Source organism: Fusarium oxysporum, chromosome 2, assembly GCF_000149955.1.
Source record: "Fusarium oxysporum f. sp. lycopersici 4287 chromosome 2, whole genome shotgun sequence".
In the NCBI taxonomy this organism is placed as follows: Eukaryota; Fungi; Ascomycota; class Sordariomycetes; order Hypocreales; family Nectriaceae; genus Fusarium; species Fusarium oxysporum.
Window position 1 is genome coordinate 1,831,346 of NC_030987.1, and position 25,844 is coordinate 1,857,189.

The 25,844-nt window shown below is 49.6% G+C and overlaps 8 protein-coding genes across 10 annotated transcripts; 4 read left to right on the plus strand and 4 right to left on the minus strand.

Annotated features, from left to right (window-relative positions):
• Positions 1-1,849: 1,849 nt before the first annotated feature.
• Positions 1,850-4,744, plus strand: FOXG_06203 (uncharacterized protein; the record flags this gene model as incomplete). Its single annotated transcript, XM_018384757.1, has 3 exons — positions 1,850-2,765; positions 2,812-3,896; positions 3,995-4,744. 3 exons carry the CDS (start codon positions 1,850-1,852, stop codon positions 4,742-4,744), a joined length of 2,751 nt encoding a protein of 916 aa, XP_018241911.1.
• A 27-nt stretch (positions 4,745-4,771) lies between these two features.
• On the minus strand, positions 4,772-6,330 carry FOXG_06204 (uncharacterized protein). Its single transcript, XM_018384758.1, has one exon. The coding sequence runs from the start codon at positions 6,147-6,149 to the stop codon at positions 4,953-4,955; it is 1,197 nt and encodes a 398-aa protein (XP_018241912.1). The 5' UTR covers positions 6,150-6,330; the 3' UTR covers positions 4,772-4,952.
• A 96-nt stretch (positions 6,331-6,426) lies between these two features.
• Positions 6,427-11,669, plus strand: FOXG_06205 (DNA replication ATP-dependent helicase Dna2). The gene is made up of 4 exons (XM_018384759.1): positions 6,427-6,603; positions 6,661-8,022; positions 8,072-8,164; positions 8,214-11,669. The coding sequence occupies exons 1-4, from the start codon at positions 6,559-6,561 to the stop codon at positions 11,448-11,450; spliced, it is 4,737 nt and encodes a 1,578-aa protein (XP_018241913.1). The 5' UTR covers positions 6,427-6,558; the 3' UTR covers positions 11,451-11,669.
• FOXG_06206 (uncharacterized protein) lies at positions 6,637-15,671 on the minus strand. Its single transcript, XM_018384760.1, has 6 exons — positions 13,891-15,671; positions 12,591-13,841; positions 12,317-12,545; positions 11,894-12,273; positions 11,625-11,842; positions 6,637-11,579 (listed from the first exon to the last, which is right to left on the minus strand). The coding sequence occupies exons 1-6, from the start codon at positions 14,911-14,913 to the stop codon at positions 11,510-11,512; spliced, it is 3,171 nt and encodes a 1,056-aa protein (XP_018241914.1). The 5' UTR covers positions 14,914-15,671; the 3' UTR covers positions 6,637-11,509.
• Positions 15,672-15,772: 101 nt separating this feature from the next.
• Positions 15,773-17,116, plus strand: FOXG_06207 (uncharacterized protein). Of its 2 annotated transcripts, XM_018384762.1 has the most exons (3): positions 15,773-16,160; positions 16,271-16,457; positions 16,510-17,116. In XM_018384762.1, exons 1-2 carry the CDS (start codon positions 15,901-15,903, stop codon positions 16,359-16,361), a joined length of 351 nt encoding a protein of 116 aa, XP_018241916.1. In that variant the 5' UTR covers positions 15,773-15,900; the 3' UTR covers positions 16,362-16,457; positions 16,510-17,116. The 2 variants fall into 2 exon arrangements, with proteins under 2 accessions (XP_018241916.1, XP_018241915.1); XM_018384761.1 differs by having other exon boundaries at positions 16,271-17,116.
• Positions 15,796-18,128, minus strand: FOXG_06208 (branched-chain amino acid aminotransferase). The gene is made up of 2 exons (XM_018384763.1): positions 17,709-18,128; positions 15,796-17,655 (listed from the first exon to the last, which is right to left on the minus strand). The coding sequence occupies exons 1-2, from the start codon at positions 17,923-17,925 to the stop codon at positions 16,646-16,648; spliced, it is 1,227 nt and encodes a 408-aa protein (XP_018241917.1). The 5' UTR covers positions 17,926-18,128; the 3' UTR covers positions 15,796-16,645.
• A 526-nt stretch (positions 18,129-18,654) lies between these two features.
• Positions 18,655-21,527, plus strand: FOXG_06209 (uncharacterized protein; the record flags this gene model as incomplete). The annotated part of the gene is made up of 4 exons (XM_018384764.1): positions 18,655-19,207; positions 19,396-19,516; positions 19,713-20,158; positions 20,230-21,527. The coding sequence occupies 4 exons, from the start codon at positions 18,655-18,657 to the stop codon at positions 21,525-21,527; spliced, it is 2,418 nt and encodes an 805-aa protein (XP_018241918.1).
• Positions 21,528-21,949: 422 nt separating this feature from the next.
• Positions 21,950-25,028, minus strand: FOXG_06210 (NAD-dependent histone deacetylase SIR2). 2 transcript variants are annotated; one of them, XM_018384765.1, is made up of 2 exons: positions 23,837-25,028; positions 21,950-23,738 (listed from the first exon to the last, which is right to left on the minus strand). In XM_018384765.1, the coding sequence occupies exons 1-2, from the start codon at positions 24,075-24,077 to the stop codon at positions 22,516-22,518; spliced, it is 1,464 nt and encodes a 487-aa protein (XP_018241919.1). In that variant the 5' UTR covers positions 24,078-25,028; the 3' UTR covers positions 21,950-22,515. The 2 variants fall into 2 exon arrangements, with proteins under 2 accessions (XP_018241919.1, XP_018241920.1); XM_018384766.1 differs by having other exon boundaries at positions 21,950-25,028.
• Between the last annotated feature and the right edge of the window lie 816 nt (positions 25,029-25,844).

Consider the following 25,844-nt stretch of genomic DNA (forward strand, 5'->3'; position numbering starts at 1 on the left):
ATCATTGACACCAGCCTTTGCTTCTGCTTCTATTTACAACGACATAGAAGCTGAAAGAAGTCTAGAATCTCGAAAACAACGAGATCGTCGTTGACCTTTGTTAGCTGATCCAAGTCGAGACTCCAATTTTCCTCGGGGACCACGATAGTACTTGACTCTGAATAGTACTCTACTTTGTAGCAACAAAGGGGCTCGTGGTCTCTTACCAACAACGTTTTCACTTGCAATGCATGGTTTGATAGCTCCGTTCCAGCTGGTCAGGCGACCGTCAGGTTTGTTCACCGTACCGTCCAGTAGCACGCCGTCGAGTAAGCGTCATTCTTTTGACCTCTTATGGACGGGAGCGTCAACAGGAAGAAAATAGCCGGCTGCAGCATCGATCGGTTGGTGGGGAATAGACTGCAGGAGATCCCCGCCATGATGAACTATGGCGGGTCGGCGGGAGCGAGCTGTTGAGGGACTCTGATGAGAGTGAGTGAGTAAGGTACCTTGCTTATGATTCTTTCTTATGATGATATATTGGCCAAAGACAAAGCCATGCATGCATAATTTCAAGACAGAAACGAGCACCTGCATTGATTTGGCTGTCGCACCGCGCGTCTCAAGTTTCATCAATGGGATTGGACAGAGGACAATCGCAGACTTATGGAACCGTACACAGACAGATTCAGGGACTTGGGACTGGACTGTGGTATCATAGTTTTGCGGGGTGCACTGTATCCAGGGCCATGCAAGTGACAAAAATGCTTTATTTGGAAAGCTCTGAGGTAAGCTTCAGAATAGAGGTCAACAATGGGATGAGGTTATAACATGTACTCAATTCGTGCTCTAACATGAGTAGAATACACGAATTGCAGCTGAAAACTGAATAAAACCTCCTAACCAAAGATCGTCGAGAATAGAGCAGCTTCTTTGCATTCTCCATCTTTTCAACTCTTCAAAACAATCCACGATCTAGCTACAGTGTTGATCAGAAACGCCTCGCACCGTCCGACTTGGCGCCATCGCCATCCCTGTTTTCACAACCAGTGACGACGAACAAAAGTCACCAGCTCCGGTGGCACTTCCTGTCACCTGGACGTTCCATTTTGTATTGTATTGAGGCCAGAATCTGGCATATAAATACACTGATTTAGTCGGGCCCGCTGCCAGCTTGAAATGCGCACATAGCTTTTGTATACCTCGTCTTATCTCACACCTCAAATCCCCAACCGAAGCCGGTTGTTAGTATTGAACTATACTATATCTGCACTGCTTGTGCCTGGGCCAATCAATACCAATCACGGCAACCCCATTGGTAAGTTTCTTCGTCCCTAAGCAAAAGATCAATCAATCGGTGTGCGACGGGCGCAACACTTGGTGGGCGCAGCAGGGTGTGCCCGTATGTGGGATTGGACTTCTATCGCTTTCTGATAGCAATGGATCCATTCACAGGCGGCGCCTCTAACTCGTGAACCGTGGATCCGATAAGCCCAGGGGCTGGTCCAGCACTGTATAGTACCTTAGCTACCTGCAGCTGGAGCCGGTAACAGGTACAACCTACAGGCACGGCACGGGCACATGGATGGACGGAATCTTGTTGATGGGACTTTAGACTGGGATCGAGGCCAACAAATGTCTTTAAATACCAGTCTATGCCCCTGTCACGGATAAGTTCCAATTCGTGCTATAGCTTCCAATTGCCTTGGTTCTACACTTGTTATCCGAATTTGATACTGATTGTTTAGTATTGACCATTTGTTGGTCGTTCCAGATCATCATCACCGTCTTACATGAAACCGCATTTACTTCTCTTATTTTGTTTCGTCAACTTTCTATAATCGCTCCTTCGAGCATCTAAATATCAACAATGACCGCTGCCGCCATGCAACAACCTCCCGTTATTCCTCCCCGTCCGGCTAAGGGCCAGGACAAGAACGATTCCCCGGGCAATGTTCCCAAGATTCCACCTCGTCCTTCATCGAAACGATTTGACCGCTCGATATCTCCCAATCCCGATCGATTTGCTCCCTCACCTTTCAACGAGGGCATTCCTCAAAAGAGTCCCATTTCTGCCCGATTCAACCCCAACGATGCTCATCAGGACCCAATCAACCGCCCAACCAGCGTTTCAATGCCTTCGATTGGCCAGGAGGGTGCTGAGTACAGTGCCGTGACCCACGAAGTCAAGCCTGAAGAGGTCCAGGCCGACGAGGACGACAGAGCTGCGTCACCCGAGCAAACACGTACCATTGCGGAAGACCTCAAGCTTCATGCGCCCAAGCCCTCCCTGCCAGCTCAAAGCGCCAAGCAGCGTGTCCAGGCTGTTACCCGCACCGACTCCGACAAGGCAGCACAATTTGGCATTGGCCGCCCTGGATCTACACAGGGCAACAAGAAGCAGTCTAGCACCAATGTGTCGGTCAGTGATGGCCGTCCTGAGGTGGAGGATGAGCATGGCATTCCCGAAATCGGCCAGCGCGTGCCCATGAACCCTCATCTTGGCGACGTTCAGGCCCCTTCGCCTGGACCTGGGTCCGAGGAATTCAAGAAGCACCACCATCGCAAGCACAGCTCTCGCGGTGGACCTCCAGGCAGCTACGGCCTCCACGGCCATGGTGTTGCACCCTTGGACAAACTCGAGAAGGAATACTACGAGAAGCACCCTGAAGCCCTTAAGAGGGAACATCAGACTCCTCTGCATGACCGTCAAAATGACTTTGCCATGAGCAAGGATGACCTGAACAAGCTGGTCAGAGACACGCGATCTCGTGGCGCCGGCTTAGGTAAGTTGCGAATCTACTTGTGCTCGCACTAGCTAATGAGATGCAGGCACATCTGGTTATCAGGCTACGCCTACTGATGAAGTTGGCTTCCAGGCCAGTGAAGAATATACTTCCCGCCTCTCTCCCCGACCCGCTTCCACCAATGAAGGCAAGGTTCAGCCTCTGTCATTTAAGTCGGAGATCATTGGCCCCGATGGTGAACATACTGTGCACGTTGACGATCCTAAGCACCCAGAGTACCGCTCGTATGGTAACGAAGATCCTGCTGTACACGACGAGGACCATGAATACACCGCACCCATTTTGGCTGCCGACGAAGTCAAGAATGATGATTCTTCTTACAGCCAGCGTCCTGCTGTTCATCCTCCCGCTGACCGTCGAGGTAGCGGCGACTTGGAGGAACCAACAAGTCGACCTCTGAGCAGGTCTAGCAGACCCAAGAGCAGACCCACCAGCATCTATAAGAACAATGATTCTCAAGAATTTGCTCCCACTTCTCTGGACGACGTGGAAGAATATGAGCCTCTTTTCCCTGAAGAGGGTAAGAAGGAAGCCCAGAAGCCAGCACCTGGCAACAAGGCACGACACTATTTCCCTAGCAAGGACATTTGGGAGGATGCCCCGGACAGCGTGCACTTCACTGTTGAGGTTTCGACACCAGATCAGGCGGACCAGGCAGAGCAGACAGAGGAGCCGCGACGACGATCATCTGCTATGGATCGTCCTAAAACCCCAGCTCATATCTTTGCTCAGAGACAAGAGGAGCTTGCCGAGCAAGAGGCCAGTGGTCCTGTGGATATTCAGCCCCCTAAGAACCATGACAAGCCAATCTGGTACGAATCAAAGGAATCTGATTCTTTCCTCAACAACAACAAGAGACCTTCCGCTAGTCAACGATTCCCCAGCAAAGATATTTGGGAAGATGCTCCCGAGAGCCAGCTCTACGAGACTACCATTTCTGATACCCCAGAACCCGAGGTTAAGGAGGAACCTAAGGAGGAACTTACGGAGCAGAACAAGCCTTCAATTCCGGAGCGACCGGCTAGAAAAGCATCTGAGGATCGTCCTGCAATTCCAGAGCGACCCAAGCCCAAGCACACAACAAGCGAAGAGGGCAAATCAAAACCTCCTGTATCTGACAAAGCCAAAGCCTCAGATCCCTCCTCGGCCTACAAAAGCCTCCATCAGGAGACTCGACAGAGCCCAAACAGAAAGCCTCCCGTGCCTAGCCGACCCGGCCGGTAGCAAGATTGCCGCCCTTCAAAGCAGGCTTTATGAGCGATCTGAATAAGCGTCTCAAGTTAGGACCTCAGGCTCCTAAGAAGGAGGATCCCAAGCCGCAAGAGGATTTGACGGAAGAGAGGGAGAAGGCCCCGCTTTCGGATGCTCGTAAAGGTCGAGCCCGGGGCCCACAGCGTCGAGCTCCGGCAAAGAGCCCCGCTGCGGCACCGTCGCCGGCCGTGCAATCTGCAGGTCCTTCTTTGTCATTCTCAACTCCCCAGACTCTCTGGTCTATTGATCCCGAGGGCTCTCTGTCAGTATCCGGTGAACGAACTCCTGTTTCTGAACCAGAGCCAGCGGTGGAAAAGACTGAGGAGCCTGTCGCTGAGCCCGTGACTACCCAAGAACCGTTACCGAAGTCTGAGCCTAATCTGGAGCCCAAGCCGGAGCTCCGATCAGAGCCTGAATCTGAATCAGTTCCAGTGCATAGGGATCCGGAACCCGCAGCAGGAAAGCTACCTCAAGAAGCTGAGCCTGAGCTCCCTGCACAGCAACCTGCCGTGGAACCTTCCCCAGAGCCAGCTCCAGAGGCGTCTCTCCAAGAACCTGAGCCTGAGCGTGAACAAGAACCAATTCAAGTTGAAAAGAGTCTCGTTACGAACACAGCTGGTGAGAGTATCTTGGAGACCACTGTGGACAAGACGGAGGGAGGTGATGCAGTTGAGCCTGTTGCCGTGTCTGATGAAGTTAAGCAGTAAATAAAAGAATGATAGTAGACGTGTCGAGGGGGATATGGGTATATTGTAGATGGTCGAGCTGGCAACGTAATCAGAATTGAGTTTGTTTTCAGCGTTATGAAACAAAATGAATCACAGCGGCACCCCTTATGGAATTATGCTTTATTCATTTGTGCTACATGAAAAATACACACAGCGTCATATGCAGTCTTTTTGTACAATGCTTACTCTACTTGCGCCCCCAGGCCTTCTCCTGATCCACGCCCTTCCTTTCTCTTTCAACAAGTCGATCGAATTCGTCTTGTGCCTGTTCTTTTGCGACTGCCCTTTCCTCATCTGATTTGCTGAATGAAAAACTGTCACTGGAGCTACCAGCGGACCTGCTGCCCCAGCCAGACTGTGATTCTTGCCGGGATCCGGTTTGAGAATGGGCAGCCCAGGTGCGGGACTGGTAATCAGATTGCTGGGTCGGACCTTGTGATTGTTGTCGAATGCGCTCCCACGCAGAACCAGCGGGAGAAGATACTGGTTTATTGCGGGAAGAGGCAGCGATTGGTGAAGCATCATCATCATCATCTAGAACGCTCCAGTCGTCATTGGGTTGTTGACTCTGTTGCGTCGTGGTCGAGGATTGGGTCTTGTCCCAGGACTGGGTGGGGGTGGGCTGATATCTACTCTCAGAGCTGGTGTTGCTTGAATCATTACTGGCCCAAGGGTCGTTCTCATCACTTTTATGCACATCCCTACCTGTAAAAGGTGCTCTTGAGATGGTTGGGTTGCTCATTACATCCTTGACACGCTCGGCAGCATCCTTGGTGAACTGTTTCAAGCGAGGATCATTTGTCATGGCAGCTTCAGTTCGAATAAAACTGACAGCCCGGAATGCGGGCTCAATCATGAGCATTATGACAGCGGAGTAGGCAGTAAATCGAAGACAATGCCATGTTGCACGAGGGTAAGCTCCACGAATCTTCTTGTTGGTGAAAATGCTGGTAGCCTCATTTGGGTTGAATCGGCCGCCGAGCTTGGGCTTATAGAAGGGGAATTGCCATGTGCGGCGACCACGATAGGTCATGTATCCAGCGAGTGCGACACTCAGCCACTTTAAGCCGGCGTTGGTGTGGATGTTATCGAGGGTGTATTCGGCAATGGCTTTTGCTTCCACATCCTCCAGATCTCGACCCAGAGTGGCAGCGAAGCCAGAGACTCTGGACGTCGCAACAAGAAGATTCCAATCACGACGGTAGCCAATTACGGAGGCGTAAAACGGGGGAGAGTATTCTTGAAAGTATCGAGTAACTTGTTCTTTGACGCGGGGTTCATATTGGTTGCGCTGGGCGAGTGCCGACTGGCGCCATTCTTCCATAGAGTGCTTGTAGCTTTCGCGGGACTGGGCAGGGCCAGCGCCATTGGGCTGAGAATTCATCGCAATTGGGATTCTTGAGGTCGAAAGTACAGTGAATCAGAGTCTGAGTAAGCGTTGTGAGGTGGTGTTTCACTGATTCATCGGCTCGAGATCATCAAATGACGGACTTGGCGGGACCGAAAATGGTGACGCTGTGAAGCCTGGTCCACTGACGCACAGGGCTGTTGATGGTGGAGTCGGGTAGTAGCTTCGATAGAGCTTTGGAGATGACATGGATGTGCTGCAGCTCCAACCACGCTAAAAGCTTCTCCACGTGACCTGGCAACAACAGCTGCAAGGGGTCGCGAACATCGCGACGCGTTTGCCCATTAAACGCGTCTAACTACTTCCTCCACTTCAATTCAAATGTCCCACTATCACCATACTTCACGGGTTTGGAAATCGGAATGTTCAAGCCCCGGTAGGTATAATGCCTCTAGAAAAATCCTACTCGGATCAAGTTGGTCGAACTAAGGTAATGAAAAAGACTATATGTACAAGACACAAAGTTGAGCATCACTAACGGTTACAGCGCTCGCCATGGCAGCGATCGAGGAGCAACCCCGTTCAGCAAACACCAAGGCCTCGAGCACTCCAGCCTGTGTCCGAGGTGACCAAGAACAAGCTCAATAAGTTTCAGTATCACCCCGCGAATGGCGAATCAGTCACAGAGAGCACAGAAAATGAACAGAATGTATCAAAGAACCGAACCAAGGACGATACAACGACTACGCCCGCTACTCGATTGACCTGGCAAGAGCTGCTCGAACCTGCAGGTGGTACCGAAGATGACACAACTACATCGCCAAATGACCGGCTCCTCTGGGACAACAGACAGGATACGTTGTACATGCCAGCATTGTCTCCCATGCTGAACCGCAAAGGAAGAAAGCGTGCTAGGAGCTCATCGCCTGTTTCATCTCCGGTAGCGGACAAGTCCAACACACCCTCGGTGAACGTCAAGAAGCTGGCGCAAGCCCTCAAGTCACCACACGCGGATCCAACACTGGAATTATGGGACCGATACTCGCTAAACGGAACCGACAATGCAGGTAGTCCTCTAGGACTTGCAAACCCTGCACTTGCACAGCTGATGGTATCGTCTTCGCCACGGCCATCGAAACCAACGGTTGGCGAATCCAATCTCAGACGAGCAATAAGTTGCGGCTTGAATTGGCCCAAAAGGAGAAGGGTTGAAAGATCGACGTCAGGTAGTCGCCTGAGTACCGAGATGGAAGAGATGGAGGCGTCCAAGTCTTCAATGGTAAATGCACTGCTCGATACGGTGACCAGTAGCATCAACGGGCCAAGTGAGGAGCCCCGCGAGGAGCCTCAAGATGCTCCAGAATCTCCTTCTCCTAAGAAGAGGCGGATATATACCACTAGCAGTGGCTCTCCACGCCTCTCAAAAACCCAAGCCAGGTCCCAAACGCCTGCACAACACCCTGCACAACAGCATGTTCAGGTTCCAGCTCGACCTCCAGTTCAATTGCTACCTCCAGAACTTGCTTCCTCGGATTATGGTGATGATGACTTTGACGAATTTGACGACGACACAATAATGCAACTTGAAGCCAGCATCAACACTACTCAATTGGAAACGAATCCGCAACCAGAGGTAGCAGTAGCTGAAAATAACCCACTGTGCGAGATCGATGACGAGACACCGGAGAAGTTTGACGGCAAGCTGGATGAATTTGACGACTTGGACGATGACTTCTTCGACGAGGCAGAAGATCTCATTACTGCGGACTCTCAACAGGTATCACAGGCTCCAGCAACAACAAAACTCGACGACTTGGATGATGAATTTGGGGACGCATTTGGTGGAGACTTTGATTTTGAAGCCGTGGAATTGGCAGCAACACAAGCAGCCCAGAACTGCTCCGGAGACGTACGTCGAACAACCTAGGAGGATCCGCCGTATGCTAAGTAACAGGTAGAGCCGGAAACCAAGAACAATCCAACGATACCTGGTGACGAATGTCTTGGAGGGCGAGTATACGGATCAATATGGACATGCACGACCAGAAAAGGTAAATTAGTCGACAATCATGCTCGAATATTGCTGATTCGCAACCTCAGATTCTTCTCATTCAAGCCGACAACTCAAAAGATATCAAGACGGTTCATCTGAGGGCCTCATGGTTTGACACACCAGCCCATGCAGAAGCCTACGTTCACATTATAGGCGGTTTCTCTTCAAGAGGTCAATGTATCATCGACGATGGCCAAAATCTTCTTATTCTACACCCTGATCAACTCATATCCGCAACTGTAGTGGCTGACTCGTTCGGTTGCATGCGCCGTGCTGTGCTGCAAGATCGTGTCAAGGCCACCAGTCCACCAACACCACCCCTTATCTATGGAACAATGCTACACGAAATTTTCCAAGAGGCCCTTCTTGCTAATAAGTGGGATCTCCCTTTTTTATGCGCCGTCATCGACCGAATAACAGAAAAGCATGTTGAAGACCTTTATACTATCAAAGTTGGCATACCGTCAGCTCGAGAGCATCTACAATCGAAAATGACCGAATTGAGTTACTGGGCTGGCGCTTTCGTATCTTCCCGCCCAAAGGAGGATGCGGTAGTTGAAGACCGAAACGGGAAGAAGGCCAACATGGCCGTTACCAAGCTCTTGGATGTTGAGGAACACGTGTGGTCCCCAATGTACGGACTCAAGGGCAACATCGACGCAACCGTTGAAGTTGCAATGCAAGATGGAAATGATATTCGGACTTTAACTGTGCCGTTTGAGGTCAAGACGGGTAAACATGCAAACAGTAACCATATGGCTCAAACAGCACTCTATACTTTGCTCTTATCGGACCGCTACGACATTGAGATTGCATATGGAATCCTCTACTATATGGAAACATCCAAGACGATGCGTATTCCCGCAATCCGACACGAGCTTCGACATATGATCATGCAAAGAAACCAACTAGCATGCTACGTTCGAGAAAGAAGCGTCCAGTTGCCACCAATGCTCAAGAGCAAGCACATGTGTGGGAAATGCTACGCCAAGACATCATGTTTTATCTATCATCGACTCGCGGACGACGGAGATGGGGACTCGAGTGGTATGAACGAGAAATTTGATGAGCTCGTCAAGCATTTAACCCCTCATCACCAACAATTCTTCATCAAGTGGGAGAATTTACTGACCAAAGAAGAGAAGGAGAGCCAAAAAACCAAGAGAGAGTTATGGACAATGACTAGTGCTGAGCGAGAAAAGAAATCTCGATGCTTTGCAGATGTCATCATCGAAGAAGGTTCAGCTTCAGTCGACACGGACAACCCTAGGATCAATCGATACCACTACACCTTTGTCAAGCGAGATCAAGTTTCAGGATTCTCATTCCTGGAGTCTGAGTTGTCAGTCGGAGAGCCAATTGTGGTCTCTGACGAGGAGGGCCATTTCGCCTTGGCCATAGGCTACGTTACAGCGGTCAAGAGGCAACGAATAAGTGTTGCAGTCGATAGGCGACTCCATAATGCACGCATTCGACAACCTGGCTTTGATGAGAGGGACAACCAGATTTTTGCTAGCATTATGGACGTTGCCCATGAGGGCGCGACCCAGGATGAGGCAACGGGCAAAATTAAAGAGGCCCCTATTCGCTATCGGCTCGACCAAGATGAATTCAGCAATGGAATGGCGACTGTTCGCAACAACCTCGTGCAGATGATGGCAGACGATATCGTGGGAGCGCGGCAAATTCGACGACTGATTGTCGATTTAGAAGCACCCAGATTTAAGGCTGCACCAACTCAGTACATCGTATCGGATCGAGATAGCCTCAATGTTGATCAACATCGAGCCATTGAAAAAGTCATGAGTGCTCAAGACTACGCACTTGTTCTTGGAATGCCCGGTACTGGAAAAACAACAACCATTGCTCATATCATCCGCGCTTTGACATCCCAGGGGAAGAGTGTGCTTCTGACCTCGCATACACATACTGCTGTGGACAACATTCTGCTGAAACTCAAGGCTGACAGGATACCTATCCTTCGTCTGGGCGCCCCTGCTAAAGTACACCCCGACGTCCAGGATTTCGCTATTCTTGCAGGCCACCCAATGAAGTCGTTCGATGAGATCAAAAATGCATGGCACGGGACACCAATCGTCGCAACGACATGTCTCGGTATCAACCATCCCGTCTTCCACGAACGCTCCTTTGATTACTGCATCGTGGACGAGGCATCACAAATTACCCTGCCCATCTGCGCTGGCCCGATCAGAATGGCTCGCACTTTTGTCCTTGTTGGCGACCACAACCAGCTTCCGCCCGTGGTCAAGAACGAAGAAGCACGCGAAGGCGGTCTCGATGTCAGCCTGTTCAAACTCTTGTCCGACACTCACCCCCAATCGGTCGTCAACTTGGAACATCAATACCGCATGTGTGAGGATATCATGACTCTGAGCAACACTCTCATCTATGATGGAAGGCTTCGGTGCGGTACAGAGCAGCTTCGAAGGCGGAAACTTGAAGTTCCACGAATGGAGGCTCTCATGCAGCGACATTATGACGCATCAACCATCAATGCAGCAACTCCCCGGTCGTTCTGCGCTGCCCCTGGTCCGAATCGATGCTGGCTATATGACCTTCTCGATAGCGAGGCACGCGTGCGTTTCGTTAACACTGACACAATCCAACCTCCTGTTCGTGAAGAAGCCCAAGGCAAACGAATCGTCAACTCGGCTGAAGTCCGCATCGTTTCCCAGCTCGTTGACAGCCTTTTGACAGTTGGAGTTCCAGACTCTGAAATTGGTGTGATGACACACTACCGAGCACAGCTATTTATGCTCAAAGACAAGCTCAAGATGTTCTCTGGAGTAGAGATGCACACAACCGATCGTTTCCAGGGACGAGATAAGGAGGTGATTGTCCTCAGTCTCGTGCGAAGCAATGAAGCGTGTAACATTGGAGACCTGTTGAAGGATTGGAGACGAATCAATGTTGCTTTCACACGAGCCAAAACAAAGCTCCTCGTTGTTGGGAGCAAATCGACACTCAAGGGCAGCGGCAGCGACAGTATGCTAAGCCGATTCATATCTTTGATGGAGGACCGGAATTGGATCTACGAAATGCCCGCCAATGCGCTTGAGAACCATTATTTTGAAGACTTTGGTACACAGATCACAGCTACAGGCCCTACACAAAGGATTAAATCACCACGGAAGAAATGTTCTGGAAAGGAGAACCGCAGGCGTTCACCGAAAATGGCCAGGATTAGCGACAAGGCGTTATTAAAAGGAAAACTTATCACGAGGGACATCTTGAACGAAATGACCAACGGCGCATATGTTTGATTAGCGGAACTGGTTTAGCATTGCATTGCATGGATAGGATAAGATCAATATAGGATCAATCAAAGCCGCTCAGGCGATACATCAGTATCTTCATCATCGTCTTCTATGCGTTTTGCGGGGCGCTCGAACCTGCTCTTGTTAACAGTGACCCTGTGAATGTGGATAATGACTCACTTCTTTTCTCCTACTATGAGCTTTGTGAACCGCTCCAACTCTTCCAGCTGGGCCACACAGCCAGTAAGACTCGCATTGTATGAGTAGCTATATATATCACTCCACGTTTTCTGTCGCTCAAGCTCATAGCCTTCGGTGTCTTCTTCCATTTCTCTGGCCACTTCGGCGGTTCTATGAAGGAGCTTCTTTCTTGCTGCAGCAGCACTTGGTAGATAGCGCTTCGCGGCTTGTTAGCCCGAGTTGTCATCATACGCGAGCTTCATACTTACAGGAACTTTGCGCTCAGATCGCAATGCTACGGCGAGGATGTACAAGTTCCCGAGGATAGCGGCCACTGCATCACGCCGGTAGCTATGCAGCTTTTCAGCAGCCACGGGATTGTCTCGGATGTAATTTGGGTTGTAAAAGAGGGCGGACTGTCGAACAGAAATGAGATACTCGAAGAATCGCTCACATGAGGCAGCGAGACACGAGTAAGGGATTGGGTCAAAAGGGCCTCGAAGACGAATTTCATGACGTGACATGACAAGGAGTTGTCGGATTCTGACAAAACCTTCACGCATCCGACTTTCGAGCATCTCAGAACGTCTGATAGTCTCAGGGGTCGGATCTTTACCCTCGTCGAAGTAAACATAGTTTGCAACAACATCTGACGATCAGCAGAGTCTCAGAGAAAAGATACACAGACTTACTTCTGTACATTATACTCATGTATAAAATCATTGATGATAGTGCGATCCGTAGTTCGTGTCGAGCGATGAAGGGCCAAAGTATCCAATTCACAATGATGGGTGCTATGGTACCGATAAGAAACACCAAGCCCTTATAAACACCCTGTAGTGTAACGGAAGTTCCAGAACTGTCGTCTCGCAACGTGAGAGATATTACGGCGAAAGACAGACAGCCGACAAGACCAGATCGCTTCACAAAAGTTAGCAATGCCTTGGAGCTCGAGATTAAACGTACCGGGTGAGTGCTCTGAGTAAAGCGGTATATCATGGGAATCATGTATATAGCAGCAAAGACTGCCAGGACATATGGATTCCCGCCGCCCGTTGCATGTGCCGCACCACTCCACGCAGCACCAAGAATGGCGGCAAAAGCACGAGTAAAAAAGTCCTGAATGTTGCCCCCTATGCGAGGGTGGATCATGATCCATCCCATAGCGACAGCCCACCATGCATCATAAGGCGTCCTCCAGCTATAGGTGCTTTCAAAACAACAAGGAAGAGATAGAGCAGAAAGGAGAATGACAACCTTTATTGCATACTTGGTTTCAAACCCCTGGCCACGGCGCATGAGCTTCCATAACTTATAACCCAGCCTATCTTTATGCGACGCAGGGCTGCCATGGATGATCGACTCGACCACTGTGCAGTCTTCTGGTTCAGTGACCGCCTCGTAGTTCTCACGAGGATGATGCTTCTCAGTTGATCTTGTCGTTTCTATGAGTTTTGCGATCTCCGCAAATGTCGCTCGATACATACCAGCCGTAACGCCCCCACGATCGTGTCTAACCTGTGCGTTTGTTCTGTATAGAGCTTTCCCGAAAGGGTACGCAGGAAGGTTGACGCGTATCCTTTTAGAGCTGGTATGCATATCCTGAACTATGGCCATGAGGTTGACAACAGTCCCTGCCGTTTCGCGGACATGTCTCGCGAATACGAGGAATTCAACAGCCTGTCCATGATCGGCATACGTTTCGGGCCTGTCGTTCGATCTCAGGAGATGATCTTCCGCAGTATCGAAGACTGCAAGGCTGTTTTGCATGCGCAATTGGACAGGAACGAGGTCAGACGAAACGTCAGCAGAGGGGCCAAAGTGCTTTCGCCAGCCTGTCAGGTCCATGAGTGCAGCATGACATGTCTTCAAACCTTCTGACATACAATCGATGACCTCCCTAGTAGGACCCGACAGAGCCCGAGCCACCTTACGGCCAGAATCTTCGACCTCGGATTCACTTCCCGCGTCATCTGCAACAGTGATCTCAAGAGTGTCGGACCAGTCCTCGAAAAGTTCCGTATCCGTGTTCATAGAGAGAAGGGCCCTAACCACGCCTTGCACTGAATTACGGAGCTCTCGCACGTCATTTGGACGGAAGCGAGTGATGGTGATATCGATTCTCATATCTCGATAAGCAAGTGACATGTCCATGAATGTTTTGGCAAGACGCCTCCTGAGTCCTGTATCTCTAGGCCTAGGGATAACAAGAGATTCCTGGACAGTTAGTATGACGATAAAAGAGAAACATGTGAACATAGCCCACCTGCATAGTATTGAATGATTTATGAAAGGCGGCCGCCAGCAGGCGGTTGCCGGCATCAGGGAAGACAAGACAGTTTACCGCCAGTGCAATTGCTTGACCTAACAGCCAAGGAATTCCGTATTGCAGTGACTTGTGCCAGGTGAAAGCATTACCATTAGTCTGGGCCAGTGTTGTAAACGCAAGGGCTATGCCTGCACATAGAACAGTCTGGTATAGGCGGATAAAGAATGAACGTATGAATGCAATACCCGCAAAGAACACAGCGGAAACGACAACAATAATCCAACCAGACGCCTTTAAAGCATCACTCGTTGATGTTGAAATCAAAATGCCAACATAGCCCCAGGCAAGGCCGGCAGCAGTACCAATGATAGTGCCTACTGTGCCATCAACTTGAGAACCAAAATTGCGACCTGGATGGTTTATTATGGTAGACACCACCATGATGTAGTCATTATAACCTAGCCAGTCGTGGACCGGTTGTATCAGACACAAGATATAAGCGATGAAAAAGGCAAGAAACGACTTTAGAAGCTTGATGCCAGCTCTAGTGGTAGCAACTTTGCGTGTCACTGATTTGAGCTCATGGAGCTGCCTTGGGAGAAAGTGTTTTGCTGATAACGGATGACCCTTCTCGAATTCCTTAGGCAGAGCAGCTTTGGACCGTTCAGCAACCTCATCTGGATTCACCGGGTCCGGCTTTAAGAAGAGAGCGTCAAAGAAGCCATCGCGTATCTCGGAGACCCCATACGTCTCCATGTTCATTCGATCATCGGAGATAATCTGATCAATCTGCATTATGCTCATGACCGATGAGCTCCTTCGGGAGTCCACGCTTGGCCTCGCGAGATAGGCTTGAGCAGGCGAAGTAGAGCGCCCTCTAGGTTGATGGTCTAAGGTGAATCTCACGTCTAACCCGGTAGGGCTTAGACTTGGACTATCATCCGCAGATGACTCGGCAGCTGTTTGAGTTGCATTTTGAGGAGGTCCCGTGATTCGACTCCGTTGACGGCCACGCTCCATTTTGGTGAAGGTTATTAGTGGACTGATACAGTAATGATGGTATGTAAGAGAACCAAACTGTGTTGACGATACCACCTATTGTGTCGCCCTCGAACATAGGAGACTCGAATTGAATTATGTACTGGAGAATTAAAGGTAATCGAAGCTAATGAGCTGAGACCATAAGCAAATTTCGTGGTTGTACTGTATGTTCGTTGCGGTATTCTTCAAAGGACTATTTCGTCATCAATTACTGCTCTTCGCAAACTCACTTATAGGAAAGTAGAAAGTATTGCTTTAGAATGAATACGCTTGCAAGAGAAATGCAAAAAAAAAGACCGACTCTAGATGAGATGAGTCCAAAAGGGGAACCGCAGAATCCCAAAGAATGATGCAGGATCCAACTATTGGGTCTCGAATAGATCATGTTTTTTGGGCATCGACAAGGCCGTGCATCACTATTGCCAAGACTGGGATCGACTTGAGAAGCAGGGGTTTTAGTGAAAGGAGCATTTTTGAAGTATAAGCAGAGATTGTGAAAGATGTATTATTAGCCACCGCTTCATCGAGTTGAGATTGTCATGAATGATTGCATCATGTAGTTCAATTGAGTTGAGGTTTTAGGTAGGGCCAATGTTCTGGTACTGCAGCACCTGCGGAACTCAAACCCTCAGACAAAGATAATCTCAAACCAACTATGCACCAGTGATACAGCCAAACTCGACTTATAAACAATAATAATTGATTATGCTCAATATCTCATTCCTCCTTCTATCCGCTTGAATGGGATTGGGTAAGGATATACAGAGTGACTAGCCCAACAGGGGTGCTATGACTACCGGGTCACGTGAACCTATCAAATCGAAGTTCAGCAATTCCCTAGGTACGCATTCGTTCAGATCAAACAACCAGCACCACGCCCAACAACGTCACTCAGCCATTGACCTCCCCCACGCCATCTCATCGCCGAATCGAATCCCCCTCGAGATCTCGACGATACGGTAAAACATGACATTTATCCGCGCTGCTGTCGCGCCCCTGCGCGCCGCACGCTGCATTCGACAACCCCTCTCCTCCAGAGGTTTCTCCGTGTCCGCCCGACGACAAGGAGGCGGCGGCGAGCACCAATTCGATCCTCCTACCGGCTGGCTCTGGGGTGTCAAGCCTGGTGAGAAGCCCGAGCCCGAGGGCTGGGAGTGGCCTACCTATATTCTTCTCGGCAGCCTTGCCGCCACCGCCGTTGCGCTCGCCTTCAAGCCCGATACTACGTGAGTGATTTGCACTCGGAGGATACACATCGCATTGGACGGATTCAGTCTTGCCAATAGCGAAATTCTGGCCGAGAACTGATGCGGGACGTCTACTAACGGCTATACAGTGTCTCTACCTGGGCCCTTGAGGAAGCACGAAGGAGGTTAGAGGAGGAGGGAATCCTGCCCGACCCATCCAAGCAGGACAAGAAGAACTAAGCGGAGGTTACGACATACTGACAGGGGGAAATCCGGTCAATTGTACATGTTATTTTGTATTTGAAGAATGGTATTGCTAGAGGTTTTGGTCTTGAGGTATTACTGTCCGTCTAATCGGGACTGTGACATAACCTCTGACCTTTGCTAGTATCGCTGATTGTGAGCCTTAACAAGCAATTGTGGCAAAGCAGATGATGTTCTCGTAAACCTGAGCGTGAGCGTAATTATTTTGATTCCGATCTATCTATTCCCAGCCGCTATATAACGCCATATACACAACCACTCTAAATAGTGTAGCTCCATTCATGCTCCTCATCACCATACTGAATGGCCTCGATCCATTCCTTCATCTTGAGAGCGATCTCGCCAGACTCTTCGAGCTCAGAAAGACCGCAGTCAACGAGCTTACCCTTCCATGAGATGGAACGGACAGGGCTGACAATAGCTGCAGTTCCAGCACCAAAGGCCTCGAGAAGACGACCCTCATCAGCGGCCTCAGCAAGCTCCTTCATCGTGTACTTGCGCTCACTGATCTTCCAGCCCTCAGGTTCAAGACGCTCCCGAGCGAGAGCGAGCACAGAGTCACGAGTGACTCCCTCGAGGATAGTTCCGTCAAGGGGAGCTGTCACAAGCTCCTTCTGGCCAGTCTCCTTGTTCTTGAGAGCAACAAACATGTTCATTGTGCCGACCTCAGTAACGTACTCCTCCTCACCAAACAGCCAGAGGTTCTGCTGGAAGCCACGGCTGGCGGCCTGGAGCTGGGGAACGATACAGGGCGCATAGTTGGCGCCCAGCTTCTTGTCACCAACACCACCGGGCCAGGCACGAACAGCGTAGTCAGTGGCCTCGAGCGAGACAGCCTTGAAGCCAGTAGGATAATAAGGACCGACGGGCGAGGCAATGACGTAGAGAAGAGCAGATCCGGGAGGTCCGACACCGAGTGTCTTTTGAGTTCCGATCATGGTGGGACGGAGGTAGAGGGAGTATCCCCGCTTATCAGGGATAAAGCGGGAGTCGAGCTGAGCGAGCTTGGAGATGAGCTCGGTGAGGGCCTGGGGCTCAAAGGTCGGGAGCGCAATACGGGCGGCAGACTTGTTGAGTCGCGCCATGTTCTTGTCAGGTCGGAAGAGTCGCACTTTGCCGTCCTTGTCCTTGTACGCCTTCATACCCTCAAAACACTCGAAGGCATAGTGAAAGACACATGTCGCGGGGTCGAGTGAGAGGTTCTGGTAGGGTGTGATCTTGGGCTCCAACCATCCTTCGTCTTGATTCCATTCGATCGCAAGCATGTGGTCTGGCAAAGTTTTAGCTTTTGTGCAGGGCGCATTTGGTGGGGGGTTCGTTTACCTGTGAATTCCCTTCCAAAGACGAGATCCTCGGGCTTGCTGAGGCCCTTGGGCTTCCCCGTCTTCTCGATGCTGAGTTTTGAAGCATCCAAGCCCAGAGGCTTGATGGTAGAGGCAGCCTCAGCCTTGATGCTGAACCGTTGCGCATGGCATAGCGGTCTCAGGCTCGACATGCGAGCGCTCCGTAAAGCGGAGCGGACAAGCAACGGTCTCATCATTGATGCGTTTGTGAAGTCAATTGGCGATAAAAAGTTGAATTGGCGAAATTATATATTCAACGCAAACTGAAGAACAAAAGGTAAAGTTTTAAAGATGGGGAGCAATAATCTTCGGTGTCGAGACTAGGTGGGATATTAACTTAAGTACTAGGGGCAATTGTCTATGGTCGGAGTTGTATCGGAGGTTGATGATAGAAATCGATTGCAAATTGACCGACTCAATAGGCTCGCTGCAAAGTGAGCCCGGGGTACTTTACAGGGACAGCCGCCTCCAGGCGTTCACAACCGCATTGGGCCGTAGATGAGTCGCCTGGAAAAGTCACTGAAAGTTCCGTGAACGCAGCTCTCAACGCCCTATCAGGTTAGTGATACAGGGGTTCAATGGGGGAGGGGAGGGGGGGGCTGATCTGACATTCAGCAGCTGGAGCTGCCCAGGCGTTATCAGCTTATCGTGGGGAAGCTAGGCTTGGCTCCCTGGTGGTAAGGATACGTAGGTTATTTGTCAACGCGAGGCTACCCCTACACATGGAGAATGCGCATCGCGACCAACGTCATTTCCATTCCCAATCCTATTGCGGCCTAAGCGAAGCGATCGTCAACCCTTGTATTATTCATCGTCACCAAAGAATCTCGCATTGTGAGCCTCCAACAACAGCGGCGGCTAAGCGCAGCACCTGCGACCCCTTTTAAGTTCGACCTAACGTTTGCGATCCATGGAGAGCTGTCACCATGTTCTCCTCGGCCTTTAAGTCCATCTCTGCCACCAACATCACAGGCAACTACTCCATCTCTTCAGCACCGACTTCGACGGCTGGTCCTTGGAAGATATTCGATGCGAAGAAGAAGTCTACCGGCAAGCCATACAGTGTCTTTGTCTTTGACCGGAAATCATTAGACAGCCATGGCAGCTCGTTGGGCCGCTCTGGTGCGGCCTCGTTCAAGAAGACGGTTGAGGAAGTTGTCGAGCGATTAAAGAAGGAAGCGTCGAGTCTTGCGAAGCTCAGGCATCCCAACATTCTCGAGTTAGTGGAGCCGGTGGAGGAGACAAGAGGCGGAGGTTTACAGTTCGTGACAGAGTCTGTTACAGCTTCGCTGTCCAGTCTACTGCAGGAGAAAGACGAACAGGAACGAGCTGGAGGCCCCGGTGGAAGATCGAGTCGATACGTGACAGAGGATGCAGATGGGACAAAGAGACGAAGAGAGCTCGAGATAGATGAGTTGGAGATTCAAAAGGGACTGCTCCAAGTCAGCAAAGCTCTCGAGTTCTTACATGAGAATGCTGGTATCGTCCATGGCAACCTTACTCCAGACGCAGTTCTCATCAACGCAAAGGCATGCCCTCCAAAGCCAATCATGAGAACTCGACTAACATATCACAGTCCGATTGGAAGATTAGTGGACTAGCATTTGCTAGCCCCCCTGAGGGGTCTGACAAACCAACATCTATCCAAGGAATTAACTTGTATGAAGTCCTCAATATGGACCCCCGACTACCAAAGGCAGTGCAACTCAACCTCGATTATTCTTCACCCGACTTTGTCGTCGATAACAACCTCAACTCTTCTGCAGACATGTTCTCCCTTGGACTCATGTCAGTCGCCGCTCTTTTTTTTTTTTTTTGAAGCGGGGTTGAACAGGACACGCGAGGGTAACGTGAGAGTGAAAAGGTGTGAGGTTGGTGATGGCTTAGCCGGGCCGACACTGCTGTTAAGATCAGCAGTGGGGCGTATTGACGGACAGAGAGAGAAGGAGAAAGAGTAAACGTGGTGGTGTCGACTCATCACAAGACGGCCTGCTCAGCGAATGACGGCGCGCGAGTTTCAGCAGAGCGAGTATTTCGATAACATTCTTGTGTCGACGATTCGATTCCTTGATTCATTCCCCGCCAAGACTGCAAATGAAAAGGCTTCTTTTATGCGGGGGCTTAACAAGGTGTTGCCCTCGTTCCCCAAGTCTGTGATGGAGAAGAAGATTCTACCGGCATTGATAGAGGAGCTCAAAGATCGAGATCTTCTTTCACTCATTTTGCAAAACGTCTTCAAGATCCTCGATCTTCTACCATCTGCCAAGAGGGCGTTCAGTGAGAAGGTCCGTCCAGCATTGAGAGAAATCTTTGTGGTCAACGCCAAGCAGACACAAGAGAAAGATCCAGCCAGGGACGCTGGTCTTATGGTTGTTCTTGAGCATATCTCATCCATTTCCAGCAACTGCTCTGGGAAGGAATTCAAAGACGGTAAGTTTAATCAGAAGAGCTGATCGACATGGTGCTAATTTCCTCAGACATGCTCCCGGTCATAATGGCAGCAATTGAGTGCCCAACACACTCGATTGTTGATGCTGCTCTTCGCAGTCTGCCTGTCGTACTACCGGTGCTCGATTTTAGCACGATAAAAAATGAACTGTTCCCGGTCATTGCCGCTGTTTTCAGTAAGACGAACAGTCTTGCTATTAAAGTCCGCGGACTGCGAGCCTTTGTAATACTTTGTGGCGGAACAAACGACAACGGCGAAGACGACGGGCTCAATGGCTTGGAAAACAAGAAGACGTCGTCTTCAAGTGCCTTGGACAAATATACTATGCAGGAAAAGATTGTCCCACTCATCAGAGTGATCAAGACGAAGGAACCTGCCGTTATGATGGCAGCCCTGAATGTACTACGGGTCGTGGGCTCAGTAGCTGATGCTGAATTTGTAGCGATGGAAATCCTGCCCATTCTCTGGAGCATGAGTTTAGGTCCACTGCTCAACTTGAAGCAGTTCCAGGGTTTCATGGAGCTTATCAAGAGTTTGTCTCGAAGAGTTGAGGATGAGCAGACAAGAAAACTTCAAGAACTTGGCGGCCCTTCCAACAGCGCTGCTGCTCCTAGCGAAGATTTTATGGCATTTGGTGGTGTTACCGGTACAACCTTTGACCAGAACAATGGAGCTACAGAAGACGATTTCGAGAATCTCGTCAAGGGACGCATGGGTAGTCCTAGGTCGAGCACAGCAACCCCCAGTTGGGATGACCCAGCCAAGTCGAAATCGAGTACGCCCGCGCCTACATTCTCATGGTCGACACCTCCTCCACCTACGAATAACCCTGCATTAAAGCCTCCAGCTCAAAAGGCTCCGTCCTTCAGAACCGTAACACCGGATCTCGGCCGTTTCGAGGCTCTCACACCGTCATCTACTCAGTTCAGTCAACCACTACAGCCCACACCGAGCCAACCCTTCCAGCCTCCAACTCAACTTCAACAACAACCGCTGGCTCCACAGCAACCTTTGACTGCTTCGACATCCGGGTCATCTATCAACTGGTCTGCTGCTGCCAAGGCTACACCAAGCCCATGGGGAAGCTCCTCTGGGTTCGGTACTAGTGCGTCTACCGGCAACATGGGCTCCTCGATGGCAAACATGTCTCTCAACTCAACATCACGGCAACCGTCGTTTACACTTCCACCACCACCAGGCAACACATCTACTACGCCGTCTTCGTTCACAATGCCCCCACCGCCAACAAACTGGAGTGGCATGAGTTCGATGAGTAACGCAACGCAGAACACAACGCAGAACAACACGGGGCAAAAGTCGGGATTGGATAAATATGAGAGTCTGATTTAGGCTTGAAATTTATGACAGCATTTGTAACACAGCATTTAGTAAACGGCTGGATATAGATTTGGCTTTGTAGTACAATCACGGATGATTGACTAGTGTGGCATGGGGATAGCCACAGCCACAAGGTCACTCAGTGACATGGCAAGACTACTATTGGGATAGAAACAGCACATACTATTACTATAGGCGAGTTGTTATGATGATTCTTAGAAGTGATTAAAAACACATCTGTTTGACTAAACTTCTGTGTCGTGAAGAAATGCTGAGAGCCCGTCTGGACTCATTTGCGATGTTCCTAGTAAGCGAAGACGTTGAGCTTCGGAACATAGGTATTCAGTTGCCTGGTGCGAAATGTCGCTCCTAATCACATAGTTGTAGCACCAAGGGAATCGATGTTGCCAAATGGACCTTTTGGATTTAAGGTACAGGTAGACCATCCGAATAGCAGTTTGTTCGTGAATCTTCAATTTCTGTATTACGATGTATATACGTGCGTTCTAACACATAGCGACTTTGCCCTGTATCTTCTCCGCCACTGTCTCTCACTCGATCTACCATCCCCACCAAACGCTTTTCCTCACCCCAAAATCTCGTTTGGGGTGTCAGTAAATTAGTCCTGCTCCAAGATATCGAAGCCCGCGAGTTTGTCTTTTATACGTAAATGTCGTCAGAAAAGGGATCGAGACAGGCGCAGGGATGAGAAACGCATGTCTAAGTGAAGAAGGAAATTGGTTGAAAAACAGTCAAACTCTGACATATAAAAAAGAAAATTTAAAAAAAAAAAAAAAAAATGAAGACAACAGACGGTCAGTCCCGTAAACACCCTTACTCCGTCCATGTCCATCCATTTTTTGTTGGCATTGTATCCGATCCTCGAGACGCCATGCCATCCGCTTGCAGCACAGAATGTAAAATCTTATAAAAACGCACAAATGCAGTGTCTTCACATCCTCCTTCGAAATTATGAGAGAAACATTTCGATAAGTGGCTCTCACTTCTTGGTCTTCTGCTCCTCGAAAACGTGGCGACTCTTATAGCCAGGCTCAGTACGGACTTCGACCTTTTGATTCTTGGGAACCATGTCATGCACCATTGGCCAGCGCAGACGGCGACATAGTTCAGATACAACAACATCGCAATCGCCTAGGAGATCGATGTCAAAATTGATGTGATTAACGGCCTGGCGAGATACGTAGATCTGAGGAATATGGGCGGGGAGCCAGGACACGATCTCAGATACAGGCGTAACCTTGAGAGAAGTGCCGATAACGATGACGAGATCTACCTTGTCGCGATCGTGCTCGGTGAGTCGTCGAGAGAACTCATCGGGAAGAGCCTCGCCGAAGAAGGTGATATCGGGCTTCATGACACCAGCACTGGGGATGTCATACTCGGACTCGTCGGAACTATCGGCGCTCCACCGTCTTCGCTTCTTCTCTGTGCCTGCAGACCGCTTACGCTTAGGCGCACCGCCAGTAGTGCGCAGAGTCTGGATGCAGCGTGGGCATCGAGGGATCTTGTCAGCCTTGATCTCGGGGAAGATGGCCTCTCCCGGGCATTTGTAACCGCACTGAACACATGTGGCGGTTCCGAAGGAGCCGTGGCATTGGATGAGCTTGTCCTTGGGAACACCGGCCTTGACTTCGAGGTTGTCGATGTTCTGAGAGTAGTTGGTCAAGAGCTTGCCCTTCTCATGGAGCATGGCAATGAACTTGTGAGTGGGTGTATATCGGTCCGTGCTCGGCAAAATGTCTTTGGCCACCGAGTAGAAAATGGTGGGATCTTGTCGGAAGACACCAATGTCGAAAACCTCTTGGGGGTCACTAAGACCAAGGTGCTCCAACTTGGAGTACAGACCAGTTCCCTTGGAACGGAAATCGGGAATGCCCAGCGATGTAGAGATACCAGCACCAGTGATGAGAATGATGTTATTGCTCTTAGTGATCAGGTCAACGGCATCATCAACCGTGTTGTGACGCAAAAGCTTGGCGCGTTTTGACAGTTCACGCGTAATAGCGAGCGACAATAAACTGAAATACGCATCATCAGGCTGACCCTCCAGGAAGGGCGGAGGACGGATGCCAAAGGCGCTGAGGAGCTTTCTGGCGGTATAGTGACCAGCATCAACGGTGCGTTGACAAAAGACTGTTGGACCATATTCTCGGAGCTCCCGACGAAGTCTGCTAGCTTCTTCAGGTGTGCACACTTTGGGGTCTTTTTTTTTTTCGGAGAATATGGTTAGCAATCTTGGAGTAGAGTGCATAGATTCGGGCGATCTCAGGATAGGATAGGGCATGGCTAGACAAACTCACCATTAATGGCCACCGTATTATCTGCGTTCAACTCATCGAAAGCATCTTCAAACAAAGAGTCTGTCTCCCACGATTCTCTAACATCGGCAACCCTCTCCTCAAGTTCAGCGAGTGCAACGTTGGCCTCTGCAGTCTTGATCTCGTCTTCTGTTGGGTTATCACCCAACTTGTCGAGAGCATTTGGTTGAGCCTTTCGCTTGGAGAGAGCAACAGTTCTCCCGTTGCCTTTTTTCGTGTGCATGGTAGAGAATATGAGACTTTGTAGAGGGAAAGGGAAGAGAAACGAAGTGAAGTGAGGAGAAGGGAATATTAGGGTTTGCCAACGTTTGACAGTGGTGAAAGGTCAGAGGCTGGTTTGATCTCCTATGGAAATGTGTTGTAAATGCAAATGTAAAGGTAAAAGGGAAGGGAAAGGAAGAAAGCGGGTCAGAAAGACGAGGGTGGCATCTATTATTAACCCCAGATCGAGAACCGAACCACGCAGACGGTCTGGTTGGCTTGGCTTGGCTTCTGGATACTACCAAAGGTAAGGTAACTGCAGGTACCTTGTGAAAAAAAGAAAAAAGGATACCTAGCCTAGTGCCTTGGTAGACTCGATGAGAAAATGCGCAGAATTCTGTACGAGAAGCCTAGAGTCAAAAGCTTGACTGAGAATGGGGAATTTTATGGTTGAGTTGTCGAGGGGGTGGTAGTGAAGAGAGAATCGTTTCAGCTTGAGTGAGAGCGATAGTGAAGAAGCTGATCTGCCGAAAGTGGGTTTCGTTTGGTTGTGCGAGTTCCGTGCAATGGGAGGAAAGGAAGATGAGTGACCATGTATGAGGATGAGTCTGTTCTAGTTGAACAAGGCAACTAAAAGTGAGGAAAGGCAAGATAGATAAGGAAAGAAAGTGAGAGAATCTTTGACAAGTCTCTGCCTTATTCTTAGTAGAAAGATATCGAGGCACGATATCGCGATCAAGCCAGATCAAATACGTATGAGTAATCTGATTCGATGTAATATCGCCTTTCCTTTCTCACTTTATTGCCTTTCTCGTTTGTCCAACAAAGCTTGGTTAAGGGACAAGGACCCCGAGGTAGAAGCTGATTCTCAGAGAGAATGCGATAAAAGAAACAGGTTGCATATAGATAGATAGATAGATAGATAGGAAAGAAGAAGAAGAACAAAAGTTGAGGAAAAAGAGGAAGAGAGAGAAAAAGACTCTCGGATACGGTGGTTGGAATGTAATGATGGCGAGCACTGGAGTGCAGGGGTACGTGATTAATTACAGTACAAAACAGCAGCAGAGAGGAAAAGTGATAAATCGACTTGGGTACTCGAGACACCAAGTCTGTACACCATAGGCATTTATTGACAAGCAAGCAACTCGAGAAACACCCCGAGCAACTGACGGTCTATTAGGAACTCTGCTCAGTATTTCTCGTCTCTTCTGTTCCCCGCCGTCTCCCCTTCTCCTCCTCTCACACACATGTCGCATCATGTGGCAGAGAGCATCTGGGCAAAAACCACTGCCAAGTATTCATCCAGCTTAACGTATCCCCTTCGCATTTTGACTTTTCCTGTGGCTGGCTTAACTTCTTCAAGTTCCTCTCCTCCTCCAGACCGCTTGCTAGCTGCCAATGTAGTACGGCCTTATACTAGAGTGACAACTTGCTTTCTCTACTGAAACGTTTTTATACCAAGATATTTCTATCCTGCCCTGGATCTTATTATGTCAGACTACTCTGCTCAAGTCAAATCATCTCCTCTCTTTTATCGTATACGTATCGGAACTGTCTGGCTGTTCATCATGCATGACATGACATGGCATGCCAGGTTGTCACCATTCTCGCTGATTGGCCGGCTACAATATTGCCTATCAACCACCCACCAACTGAACCTTCAACTTGACTAGGCGCCTTTTGTTGATGCCGTACAAACAGCACTGTATTTGAATAAACATAGGCTTTGCTACTGAGTGTTGGCGTCCTTGGTACAATCCTATTATATCTTTGTCTTCCGAGTACGAAT